General features: G+C 48.2%; 6 protein-coding genes across 6 annotated transcripts; 1 reads left to right on the forward strand and 5 right to left on the reverse strand.

The window, feature by feature from the left end:
- Positions 1 to 874: 874 nt before the first annotated feature.
- Positions 875 to 1346, forward strand: PtrM4_017060 (uncharacterized protein; the record flags this gene model as incomplete). The annotated part of the gene is made up of 2 exons (XM_001931595.2): positions 875 to 951; positions 1007 to 1346. 2 exons carry the CDS (start codon positions 875 to 877, stop codon positions 1344 to 1346), a joined length of 417 nt encoding a protein of 138 aa, XP_001931630.2.
- A 429-nt stretch (positions 1347 to 1775) lies between these two features.
- On the reverse strand, positions 1776 to 3178 carry PtrM4_017070 (ProP, Permease major facilitator superfamily; the record flags this gene model as incomplete). Its single annotated transcript, XM_066103259.1, has 6 exons — positions 1776 to 1778; positions 1868 to 1974; positions 2046 to 2117; positions 2724 to 2770; positions 2833 to 2909; positions 2963 to 3178. 6 exons carry the CDS (start codon positions 3176 to 3178, stop codon positions 1776 to 1778), a joined length of 522 nt encoding a protein of 173 aa, XP_065965461.1.
- Positions 3179 to 4945: 1767 nt separating this feature from the next.
- Positions 4946 to 6334, reverse strand: PtrM4_017080 (XynB, Beta-xylosidase; the record flags this gene model as incomplete). The annotated part of the gene is made up of 1 exon (XM_066103260.1): positions 4946 to 6334. One exon carries the CDS (start codon positions 6332 to 6334, stop codon positions 4946 to 4948), a length of 1389 nt encoding a protein of 462 aa, XP_065965462.1.
- A 788-nt stretch (positions 6335 to 7122) lies between these two features.
- PtrM4_017090 (uncharacterized protein) lies at positions 7123 to 7524 on the reverse strand (the record flags this gene model as incomplete). The annotated part of the gene is made up of 2 exons (XM_001931597.2): positions 7123 to 7306; positions 7388 to 7524. 2 exons carry the CDS (start codon positions 7522 to 7524, stop codon positions 7123 to 7125), a joined length of 321 nt encoding a protein of 106 aa, XP_001931632.2.
- A 1263-nt stretch (positions 7525 to 8787) lies between these two features.
- Positions 8788 to 10664, reverse strand: PtrM4_017100 (Pro-kuma-activ multi-domain protein; the record flags this gene model as incomplete). The annotated part of the gene is made up of 3 exons (XM_001931598.2): positions 8788 to 10109; positions 10156 to 10378; positions 10434 to 10664. The coding sequence occupies 3 exons, from the start codon at positions 10662 to 10664 to the stop codon at positions 8788 to 8790; spliced, it is 1776 nt and encodes a 591-aa protein (XP_001931633.2).
- Positions 10665 to 11411: 747 nt separating this feature from the next.
- On the reverse strand, positions 11412 to 12551 carry PtrM4_017110 (uncharacterized protein; the record flags this gene model as incomplete). The annotated part of the gene is made up of 1 exon (XM_066103261.1): positions 11412 to 12551. The coding sequence occupies one exon, from the start codon at positions 12549 to 12551 to the stop codon at positions 11412 to 11414; it is 1140 nt and encodes a 379-aa protein (XP_065965463.1).
- Positions 12552 to 12620: the final 69 nt, after the last annotated feature.

Raw genomic sequence — 12620 nt, forward strand, 5'->3', positions numbered from 1 at the left:
TCCTAGTTATCGTTATTCCCTTTACGCACTTAGTGCAAAGCCAACCAACACTTCTCTTGATTTCCACAAAAAGCAAAGAGATATACATAGCAGACACTGCGACGGGACTGGCGATTGGTTTCTGAATGAAGACAAATTCCAGAGATGGCTTAACGGCACACATAGCTCCACTCTTTGGTGTTCCGGAATCCGTAAGCTCTATTTCTCATCTCGATTCGTGTGGACCATTAGGCTAATAATTCAATAAAGCCGGTGCAGGGAAATCAGTCATGACGTAAGTAATTTGACCTAGTGGGAAGTGATATCTTACTCCACGCAATGCGCTGATTTCATCTTATAGATCGGTAGCTGTCAATCACATCGAGGATCACACTGCGCGGAGGAATGTTGCGCTTGCATATGTATACTGCGATTATACAGATTCCAAGTTGCAATCAGAGGTTGAGCTAATCTGTAGCCTCACTCGCCAGTTGGTAGAGCAAATTCATCCCATATCCGAGGAGGTCAAGACATATCGGGATAGATGGATCGAGAAGAGAAGCTATCCAACCCAAGAGGAAAGAGTGTCCCTGATCGAGGAAGTTGCCTCGCACTTCACAAGAACATACATCTTTGTTGATGCTCTGGTAGGTGCTGCTTCTTCCATTCTAGTTCTAGATCGCTGACAGGATTCTAGGATGAATGTCCCGAACAGAACCGCAACGAATTCCTCCATATGCTCCAAATGCTGGAACCTTCCGTTCATCTATTCATAACCTCTCGTCCAAATCTCGAGCTTCATTCAACGTTTCCTCACCTGTCTCACATTGAAATTGTCGCCAGCCATTCCGACATTCAGGTATATTTAGAGTCTGAAATCAGTACCAACAACAGAATGTCGCGGCTCATCGCTAGAGATACTACTCTGAAAGCAGAGATCATCGATATAATCATCAAGAAAGCCGAGGGAATGTAAGATCTGTAAGAAGAGCATACCATTTCTGTCAACTACTGACCTTGGGTCCAGGTTCTTGGTAGCACATTTCCAGGTAGCGTACATCTGTCAAATGGCAAGCCCGAAGAAAGTACGCCAATGTCTCAACACTCTCTCAACTAAGATATACGACTTCTACGAGAAGGCCTTGACGCGAATCGAAGATTATTTCGAAGAAGACAGGCAGCTGGTCAAGAAAGCACTTGCCTACATATTCTGCGCCCAAAGACCTCTAACCCTGGAAAAACTCCGTCATGCGCTGGGTATTGAAACAGAAGACACCGAGCTTGATGAGAGTGCGCTTCCGGAAATGGAGATTCTATTGAGCATATCCGTTGGTCTCATCCATTTGCCACTTGAGCTGCCAGGCTGAAGGAGGGAGTATAGGCCGGTTCCTATCGAGAGGAAGACATTCGAAAAGACAGCTACTGGAATTACGTAACCGATCTTGGTTACTGCCGGCGGCTCGTCAGCTTTCATGATATCTGTCAGATCTTTAGACATGCGGTTGACTTACCGACGGCACCCGAGAGTCCAGCCATTATAAGCTGTGAGATGATCAACGGAAGGAGATACACCGCACTCTTGATTGCGCTTGCGCCATTCACAGCTTGAAAATACAACGGAAGATAATAGATGCCTCCGTAGACCGCAGATGTGAGAAAAGCCACGAAAAGCCCAGAGAACAAGACATCTCTCCGGCTTATCATCGAGCGGGGCATCATTGCGACCTCCCCACGGTATCGGTTCCAGAATCCCCAGACAATAAAATTTGCCACGGACCCGCAGAGTAGACCGATCACTACTGCTGAGTTCCATGGATGAGCTTAGCCTCCGAATTGAAGAGCGAGGAGAAGTTGCAGAACGGCAGGCGCTTAGGAGAGCGAAACCTACGAGCTCGAGGTAATGATGTATCCGCGGTAGCAGAGACAAAGGGTTCGGCTTAATCTTCTCTTCAGGAATGCGTTGGGGAATTATGCCGAGCACTGCAAGAGCGCCAACTGGCAGGTTCACGTAAAAACTTAGCATCATCAGTCAGCTCTGGGCTAGCTAGGAAGGAGAAGGGACGTACACCAGCGCCATGTTGTGTAGGATGTGAATACGCCACCGATGAGAGGTCCCAGAACAAGTCCAAGAAGGTTGACTGTTCATTGTGAGTTAGCAAGAGCGGCGGCGATTGAACGGAAGCGCGTTTTACAGCTTACATCCCAAGGTTAATCCTATCAGAGCTGACCAAAAGCGTGAGTAGACGACCCGACATCATAATAGGCTTCGCTTACATGGGCGTTTCTCAAGAGGCGCGCACAGCGAAATTGTTGCAGTGAATGCAGTCAATCAAAGTGTAACCGCGCGAGGCAGTCATCAGAGTATATTGTGTATCTTGTCTTGTTGTGCTGTCATGGCCACCTTATATGTAGCCATAATCAGGGTCTATTTACATGACGTATCTCTGATGCTGGTAAGAGGAGAAGGTGCTCATGGAGGGGAGGGAGGAGCGCCAGGACAACACATGTGACATGCGCAATACCCTTGCCTCACAAACCGCAACAGAAATGATCGTGATTGATCCGGTCGCGACGCCCGCACCACCAAAGCCGGCAATAAATCGACCTACAATAAACATAGCAGACGAATTCGCGGCGCCACATATGACTGATCCCACTTCGAAAATGATGAAGAACACCAAATACGTCCACTGTTGCGATAAGTCAAATGCTCGAAACATGAACAAATCACAAATGTCACGAACCTTCGTGTTGAAGTATTTGTATATCCTTCCCGTCAAAGGCCGCGGCGCTGAACTGAACGAATAGCAATGTTAGGCATTTGCGTTTCTGTTTAAGTATAGTAACGCATACCTTCCAAACTGGTATGCACTGGCGTACCAGCCGACGTCTGCGAGGGAATGGAATTCGTCAGTGATGCGCGGGATGGCCTGAGTAGCACGATTAGCATGCATCAACTTCTACCCGAGGAGGCGCCTCCTACCGTGCTGACGATCATGTTGTCTAGGAGCATAAGGAAGCCGACAAAGGCGACAGCAGCCACAATGATGTATAGCTTAAATCCGGTGACACATTTGTGGTTAGGTACCGGGTTCAAGACGGATAGATCCTTCTTCGCGTCTGCGTCCGCGGGTTCGGCACTTGCAGAGGCGTTTTTTGGCGTCAAGGGCCTATCGAGGGAGGATTTAGAAGCCGCCATTACATGCCAACTCGTAGATGGGATGGAAGTGATATCTAAATGTTAAGCAGAATCAGCGACCGCAACTCGCACTGATGCGGCGTAGAAGACCCAGCCTTCGGCTACAGGATCGCTGGTCCAATCATGTCTTCGCAGGCTTTTCATAAACTTTCGTACTGGAAGCTGTTACCGAAGGCCTGTAATCAGCAGCTCTAAAATTGCCGTAACTCCAAAGGGAAGCGCTAAGCCTCAGCCGGCACCGCAGGCAATTTTCTCGGTCCGGGCGTTTATATTGGAAAACACGAATCGAGTGCTACATCGGTGTTGGAAATGAGCTGGGCTGTGTGCCTCGAATCCCGCAGAGGGGATGCAATTAAGTTGCATGATGAAGTAATCTGCATGCATCCAGTCAGCGTAGCACAGACAGGATTCACTTGCCAGCCCGCTAGCAGCTTCACACCATCACACAGCCACATCCCTGGTTAAATAACGATGCTGCAGCCTGCATGTATTCTAGAATAGGCCCCTAAAATACCAGAAGATCTGATAGACATCAAAATCTGTCCTTGCAGTAGGAACCCTAACCAGCTTGGTTTCCCTAAGTTGATTCACGCCAATTCCGTCGTCAATCCCAGCCTTTCTTAACGTTGACTCTATGTTACTCTATATAGAGCTTCAATGCATTTGCTAGGAAGATTTCTTAAGCCTAGTAATACCCTATTGGACATTACTAGGTAGTCATTGGCAATTTCCTCTACAGTCATTTTCTCTAACACCTTAAAAGTCTTTCTACCAACGCTAAAATCAGATTATGGATGTTATTACCTTTCCGGTTAAGACACATTAGGATCTGGTAAGAGGTAGAAAGTTCATCTTTGAGATTAAAGAATAGCATGAGAAATATGGTAGGTAATGATACTAGTGACCTGAGAATATCCATGTTGATACTAAATGAGAAGACCTAATTATTCATCTGCGTCTCTCACCCACATTCGCAATGCAAAGTTCCCTACTAAGCTTTATATTGCTAAGTCAAATACTAACAAGATGCTGTATTTATCACATCGCCTTTCACGCCCAAAAGCCATAATTGACGCAATCGAGCACGACTGTCATCGCCACCGCATGTCAGCTGTTGCTACTTTCTTTACTAGACGATAGATCATAGACTTCAGCTCTTATACCAACTCTCGAATGAAGAAGCTATGCACTATTCTTTGGACGCAGTATAAGGGGACCGGAAAGGTAGTCTGTATAAACGAGGCTTGGGATGCCTATCTGGCTGACGTACTCCCCTGGTACATCTATGGTTTATTCTAAAATTTCTTAGACTATTTAGGGTTTGAGGCCCCAGTTACGAAGGCTGTCCACAACCTCTCATGCTCAATCTCTTTTGCAATGAGTATTCCGACCCTAGCAAAGTGGCTTCAGAGGCTGCTGGAACGGGTCATTGTTATGCTTGATCCTAAGACGAAACGTGTGTTTGAATTTCACCATATAGGTTGCTCGTCTCTAGTAATATACACTCCGTTAACCTGTTACAGGAAGTCAAAACCCAGGTCCAACGAATCATGGATGGCGAAAACGACGCCTAGGAGTCTGTAGGACGCCGCACTGTTTTTGAAGAGCTACTCAACTCAAGCTTTAAGAGAAGCGAAATGATTTAAGAGGTGATGCAGCATGAAGCATTGAGTGTTACGGGTGCAGGCATCCACACAACAACGACAGCGTTACTACGGCACTATAGCTAAAATATGTATCAATTGTAGCGATACTACTATTCATTAACTACTGTGCAAATTTCCACCAATTAAAGTTGAAAAGGCTGCCGCTGCCGCTGCCGGTGAAACGAAAGTACAGATCTTGAGTGCCCGTAGCACCACTAACAGGGCAAGTGACCGTGGTCCAGGTCTGCGATCCGCCCGTTCCAGAAACAGTACATGTGCCGACAAGGGTTCCAGTCGTACTGCCCAGACGCAGCTCAATCTTGCCACCACTGGCCGCCGACGCGACCCTTGCACTGAAGGACTTGGCTCCTGTGCCAAATGAGACACCTTTGACTTTTATGTAATCTCCGTTGTTAATGGACGTTACATCGATGCCGCCTTCGCTGCAAACCTCGGTCTCTACGCCCGACTCCCAGGCGATCATTTCTGCCTCCTGTTGAACATAGGGGTTCACGGTACCGATTTGGGGCGGGCCGCTCGTTGTCATTGTAAGGGTAGGGATAGTCCCGTCGGCATTGTATACGAAGCGTTCTACGGATACTGATCGTGTATAACCGCTTCCCCCAGTCAGGGCACCATTGTGGTAGAAAAAGTATGAATTGCCTTTGTAATCGACCACGCCAGGGTGGTTGGTGAAGCTCGCACCCGCTGATGCCATAATCAGTCCGCGATAGGTCCAGGGACCAGTAGGACTGGTGCTAGTGGAGTAACGAATATCCTCGGAGCAGCAGTTGGCTGCGTATATCATGTAGTATAGTCCGCCGCGCTTGTAGAACCATGGTCCTTCCTCATATGCGGTGGCCCTTGTTGCACTGCTCTTAGTCCGAACGCCAAATCCAGCAGTCGTGAGCTGGACTTGGTTGACACCTCCGCTATAGGATATCATGTCTTGGTTTAATTTCACATAGGAGAGACCTGGATTTCCCCAGTACAGGTACGCCTGGCCATTGTCGTCTATGAAGACAGTCGGATCGATTTCGTTGTTATCAACCAATGGCTTGCCGATCGCGTCACGGTATGGTCCGGTGATGTTGTCGGCAACGCCTACGCCAATAGCCATGGTTCCAGTGGTGCGCCGCATTGGAGCGTAGAAGTAGAACTTTCCATTTCGTTGGATGATCTGTCCGGCCCATGCGTTTGCATTAGTCCAACTGAATGTTTTCAAACTCATTGGCGACCCGTGATCCTGCCAATTTGCCATGTCCGCCGTCGAATAGAGGTGCCAGTCCTTCATGTTGTAAGTTGTAGATCCATCTTCGTCATGGCCAGTAACGACATAGACACGGTCGTTATAGACAATAGGTGCTGGGTCCGTAGTGTAGATCGTTTGGACAATAGGATTGTCGGCCCTCACCAGTCCAACTCCGTTGAGTAGTGTTCCGAAATACAGCACAGTGGGAAGCAAGGCAGCGAGGCCCCCAAATATCGTCCTGGGCTTTGAAGCTACCATGGCGTGACTCTCAGTAGACTGGAGATGGTATTGTAAATTGAGTTGGAACGTCAAACCAAAAGGGGGTTGAATATGAAAGATCGCACACAACATACCCAGACCTTGTTATCCTATATATAGGGCGGAAATTGATTACTTAGTACTACAGACAGTTTCTCCGTCGTAATATGCGATCAGCGTACTGGCCGTATTCGGCAGAACACAAACGAGACACCATTCAAAGTAAGCACTACATCGTTTCTTCCGCTCGCAGGACTTCTCTTATGTTAGTTGACGGTTTTAACACTGATAGCCGTCGCCGAGAGATGCGAAGGATGTTTTCAATGAAGCATCTTCATGAACACACGTTTGTTTTCTTGTGGTAGATGTCCAGTACAAACATGTAATAGTTTTCCCGGCGGTGATCACTCTCGCGAGCGTTTCAGGTATAGTTACAACACGAACCCCGCAGATTTAGCGTGGACGTTGGAGGATTGGAGCCCACTCATAACTTCGATGTTCCGAAACATAATCAAGGATAAATGAATCCACAAATCATAGTTTACGAACAGAGATTAAGAAAGTGGGGACCAGTTGGTAGTGTTGTGAGGGGTCGTAAGGTGGTGAGCCTCGGCAGCGGTAGATTGCAGCTAAGCTGTTTTAAGCTAGGTATGCGGTTTCTTCTTATCTAGCGCTTATAATAAGACTCGCTACCATCATCTAAGAACTCGGCGCGTATAGTTATCAACACTCTCTTTGATGCTTTCCCTGTCCTGTTTGACCCTGCGATACACCCGGCCCCCGCAAGTCTAACAGAACTGGCACTTATTCACCGCCCAAACGCCCGTGTTGAAGCTAACGCATTGGCCCGTCGCCCTAGACACCTTATTGTTGCAGCCTGAGTCGCCGCAGATCCAGTACGGCCCGCAGCTCTGCGTGCAAGACCACAGGTCGCCGTTGACCCAGAGGGCAGAGAAGCTGCCTGCGGGGCCACTAGGGAATGTTAGTTATTGAAAATGGGTCATAGTCGAGACGGAACGTGGATCTAGGGGGAAGGCAGGTAAGATAGCTTACCCTGTGACTTGGCCGATGCCAGGGTGAGCTTCGCCAATGTAGTTCTGGCAGTTCTTGTCCGAATAAAAGTTAACTTGGCCGGCAGCAGCGAAGCCGATGTTGATAGCGGCGACGAGGAAGATGTTGTTGAAATGCATGGCGAAGAGTGTTTTGGAAGTTTGTTGTCGTTGCTGTTTCTGTTGCTGTTGTTGGATGCAGATTGTTGAGCGCGGCAGGCCGAACCTTTATACCTCATTTCGAACTGGTGACGGTAAGAACTCTCGGAAAAACACCAATTTTGACTTCCAAATTCGACAAAAACGAAGTTGTAGGATAATGCTTCTGGCTTACTGAGCATACGAGGCTGAGGTCTCATGTCACAACGCATTGCGCTAACTTAATCGGGCGCGTGATAATTTAGTCCAACTTCCCGATTGAGATTTGAGGCTTTCGTGACCCCACTATAAGGTGTATAAGCGTGAGAAAAAATAGAAATAGGCCTCGAAGGTCTTAGTCATGCTCGTGATAGTGAATTTGCATGAGACGGCTCTGAGGTATGTGACCGTGCGCAAAGATGGAAACAGGCCTGGAAGGTTGTGACCGACTACTACATGCAGAGGTCGCGGTGAGGCTTTGAGTGACGTGAGATGCACCGCGATGATGATAAAACGTCTGATAGATCGTGGATGTCAATAGCATCTATTCAACTCAGAAGTATTGCTATGATCTCTCGTTCTATCGGATAGGTAGCTGTCTGGGAAGCTTGCTATTTTCAAGCCCATATCGTTGGTTAGACTAATCTGACTGTTAGACGAACTAATCGCTAAGTATGACTGATGGTTTGGCATGACCTGCGGTAGTAGTTCTTTCGGCAATTGCTGCCCTCATAATGACTACTGTAGATCGATAAGCAGTTGTTGTGGTGATGATGATTGGTGCTTTTGCGATTCCGACGACTCTGACGAATTCAAGCCGCCATCGCCAACCATTCCCAAGATGGACGATGCCAAGATCATGGAGGGGCTGCACGCCTAGGGCCTTGCTATGAAGATTGCTGCAGGTAAGTCGAGCGTCTCTCGATATACGATTTCCACGCGCTAAAAGTCATCAGTCAATACGGTTGGTGCAGTCACACAAAGAACTATTGCGAGACTGGGTACCAGTCGTTGTGTGGCACTGGCTCTGGACCGGAGCCCTCCCCTATGCCTTCTCTTAGCAGTCGGAGCTCTCCAGCGTTCAGTCCTGCTTCGATTGTCTCAACCAATAATCGCTGTAGCGGCTTGTATGGTGCTTTCTTTCAAGAAATAACTTTCAATAGCTCGAAATATAGCAATTGCTGCAGCAATCATAGCCACTAGTATATATACGAAAAGTTACTCTTTATAAGTGTAATATCATCTATACATTCGTAATAGTCATACCTACGCAGTGCTTGTCGCAAATCCAAGAAGCGTGCCGTAGTTTGGTGTCCCTAGCCCCGTCGCAGGATCCCATCCCGCGACTGCGTTGAATCCAGCTCCCGAGATGCTTCCACTACATCCTGTAATCTTACCATTCTTGATATCAGTAAAGCCGGTGCTCGCGGTGTTGTACAACCATGGATTCAAGAAGCCAAGACCCTTCTTTCCAGCCGCGATGCGCCCGCTGTTGAGCAACTGAATGATGCCAGCTGTGGTCGGTGCAGAGCACGATGTTCCAGACACCGACGTAGCTGAGCCTCCGACGACAATGACAAAGTTCGTCGCCTGCGCAGAGATATCCGGGTACGCGCGTCCAGAGGCATTGAAGTACTTTGTCACACCCGCGTGAGTAGTATCCGTTGTGAACCACTTACTCACGGTCGCATCCTGGTAGCTCGGGCGCCCAAAGATCTCAGAAAAGCCACCACCACCGCCCGACCAGGCAACTTCGGGAGAATTTCCTGTGGTACCGCCGACGGTGGTAACCCATGGACAGGCGGCTGGGAAGGCTGTAGTGAACTGGGGCTTGCCGCCAACGGTGCAAGTATCGCCTACGCCCGAGTCGCCGGCAGATACGAGGATAGAAACACCGCGAGCACCTAGTTGCGAAAACAGGTTACAGGCGTTGGTCGCGTATGAAAGTGGGACGGTCGCTTCTTCGTCGCCGTATGATATGGAGAGTGTGTTTGGGAGCGACGGATCGGGCAAAGCGAGGACGTATTGTAGGAATTCGATATACGGCTCGTTTGTATTTGATCCTGAGCCAAGGAACTGTCCACGTCCAGCTATACTGTAGTAGGTGTTGGGTACCGACGTCGAAATTGAGCCTGCATATTGGACATCCAAGTTGGCTTCGGTGCCGGCAGGAGAAGAAGGACAGGAACCGCCATTGATGGTAGTGCATGTGAAGGACTTGAATTTGTTGGTGAAAAATCCGTAGCTCTTGAGGAAGGAAGTGTAATCTGATTTGATTGCGTATTCCTCGAGGAAGCCGGCAATGCCCAAGAGACCTACCGTCTGTACCTTTGCGCTGGCGAAGTTGTACAAGGTCGCGAGACATGTGGGAGTGATGCGAGTACCTGTACAACCTGTGACTGCCGCGGCGGACTCAATATGAGCTTCATCGTCTTCTTCAGTGATAAGATGGTGCTCAGAAATGGTCGACTTGAGCTGCTTGAGGCCAAAGAAGGTAGTTGGTTGTACCATATCGACGTGGCTCTTCAAAAACTTGGGGAGACTGTAAGAGAGTGTGCGCAAGGTCTTTTCTTTGTTACCAGAGTTGACTGTGAAGGTTAGAGAAGTGAATGTCACCTATTGGCGGAAAATTACCGAAAACGTTGTACTCCGCATCGAGAAGTTGCTCAATCTCCTTGACGCTCGCCTCAACGGTGACATAATCGCCCCTTTGTGACACCTTTTTACCTACACCCGAGAGCTCATTTTCCAACCATTTCATGACGAGGGCAGCAGACTCTTCGGCTGGGGCGACCATGGCCAGAATGTCTTCATGAGACATGTGCTGGCCATATAAATTATGACCAGGTGTCGCGATCTGTACAAGGAATCAATAAAAATCTGAAATCAATTCTGCTACTATGACAACTCACATTAATGGCGTGCTCATGGAACTTGTCCATGTCTTTGTTGACGAGGTGGATCTTGAGCGTGATGGAAGTCGCATCCTTGTCCACCGCTTCGGAAGCATCCTTGATCCACCCCGAAGGTGTTGCTTTCAGCGTCTCTACGATGCTTTTCTCGAAGTCAAGATGTGATGTTGGATGTGCAACAGCAAAGACGGCCACGGCAACAGCCACGGACAGGCTCTTGAAAACGAACATATTGATAGCAGTTGCAACCGCAAGCCAAAGAAGCGAGTGGGAGGATGGAATGTAAACCCAGGCAGTAGGCGAATAGGCTGTTCATATTGCATACAATTGTGTGTAGTTGCGATTATTCGTAGTCTTCGTACCTGCCCAACTAGGTCGCGATCCCGCCGCCGACCTTCCCGATGCGCACGAGAAGCCAGCGCCTTCTACCAATTACGTTCAGCAATTTCATTTGACCAGAGCCGCTCATCCTATGCGAAGGTGGCCAATGATCAATTAAGCTTCCGGATTAAGCCAAGCCCGTTACCGCTAGATATCAAGAGCTTATTGTTGATTGGCAAAGCTTGATTGCAGGTAGACGGCTTCCTATTTTGGTAAGCGCAAGTTCAAGCAACAAGATCGACACGCCATCAGCCTGGAGTTTCTCAGGATCGACATGGTGTATGCCTAGGGTTGTGAGCTATTAACGCGGCCCTATTAAAATGCATTCCAATGCGACGTATCGTAATAGTGATACTGTTAGAACAAGGTCTCCTCTGGTGGTATGACTACCATAGGCGACCGAGTAGAGGTACGAAAGGTAACCCTGTATTGGATTGAACTTCACTAAGAGCTATTGTTCTATCTACTTGTTGTTATGATGATCTTAGGACGTACATGACAGATCATCATTCCGCGTCGGTCCTTCTGCTCGGGCTTACTCCACGAACCTCACCTCGCCGACCTGGACTGAACCTAACATATTCTTAACACTCCCCCTCAGGGCAGGTCCGGTCCAAGGACAACTCCTAATTGGTTCTTGAATCTCTCGAATGCGACTCGCTGCAATGGCTTTGTCATTCCATCAGCCACCATGTCTGCAGTTGGAACGTAGGCCACATCGAGTTTGCCTTGTTCTGCTAGGTCTCGGATAAAATGATAACAGACGTCGATGTGCTTTGATCTTTCGTGAAGGTGAGGGTTCTTTGTAAGTGCAATGGCACCCTGGTTGTCTCCTAGCATCTGGACCTTGTTGGTGTCTTTTCCAATGTACTTTGGGAACCCAAGATCTCTAAACATTTGAGCAATCCACTGGCCTTGCTTGCAGCATGTTGATAGTGCGATGTATTCAGATTCGCAGCTTGACGTTGCAACAGACCGTTGCTTCTTGCTAGACCATGATATTGGACCTCCGTAGAACATTGCAGTGCTCCCTGAAACGCTCTTTCGGTCTACCATGTCGCTTGCCCAGTCAGCATCAGAGTAGATGACAAATTGCGAGTGTACTCCCCCTGGTCCGTAGCGTAGCTTCAATGTCACTGTCGACCTTAGATATCGTAGCAGGTTCTTCAACGCATGGCCATGGTGTTCTGCTGGATCGCTCATGTATTGGCTTAGCTTTCCGAGGGTGAATGCAATGTCTGGACGTGTAAGAACCATAGCAAACATAAGGCTCCCTATCACTTGCTGGTATTCAGTGATGTCGATTCGGGTGTCGTTGTCAGTGGCTGGCCTAAATGAAGTGTAATCTGCAGATGGAATCTTCTTGTCTCTGTGTTGTTTGCTAGACATTCCAAACTTGTCAAGTACTGCGTGTAGGTACTGCTCTTGATCGAGGTAGATTGTGCGGCGCTTTCTGTCTCGCGTAACTCGTACTCCAAGGATCTTATGAATCTCCCCCAGGTTCTTGGTGTTGAATCTTCCAGAAAGCTTCTCGTAGAACCAATCAATTTGAGCTCGATCTTTTGCAGCAGCAGCAATGTCATCAACGTAGACGAGGATACGGAGTTGTTTTTCTTTGTGGATAAACATGCACGGGTCTGCGAGGCTTTGTACGAATCCCCATGCCAGAAGTTCTTTCTTTATCAACAAGTTCCAGTCGCGAGCAGCAGACTCCGCAACAATCAATCGGATCGGCATGATTGATTCCTATCTAGGTTAAAGGCTGCCTAATGAAGTAATTCTTTAACCTATATAGGAATCAATCAT

The sequence above is a fragment of the Pyrenophora tritici-repentis genome, chromosome 1, assembly GCF_003171515.1.
Source record: "Pyrenophora tritici-repentis strain M4 chromosome 1, whole genome shotgun sequence".
NCBI lineage: Eukaryota > Fungi > Ascomycota > Dothideomycetes > Pleosporales > Pleosporaceae > Pyrenophora > Pyrenophora tritici-repentis.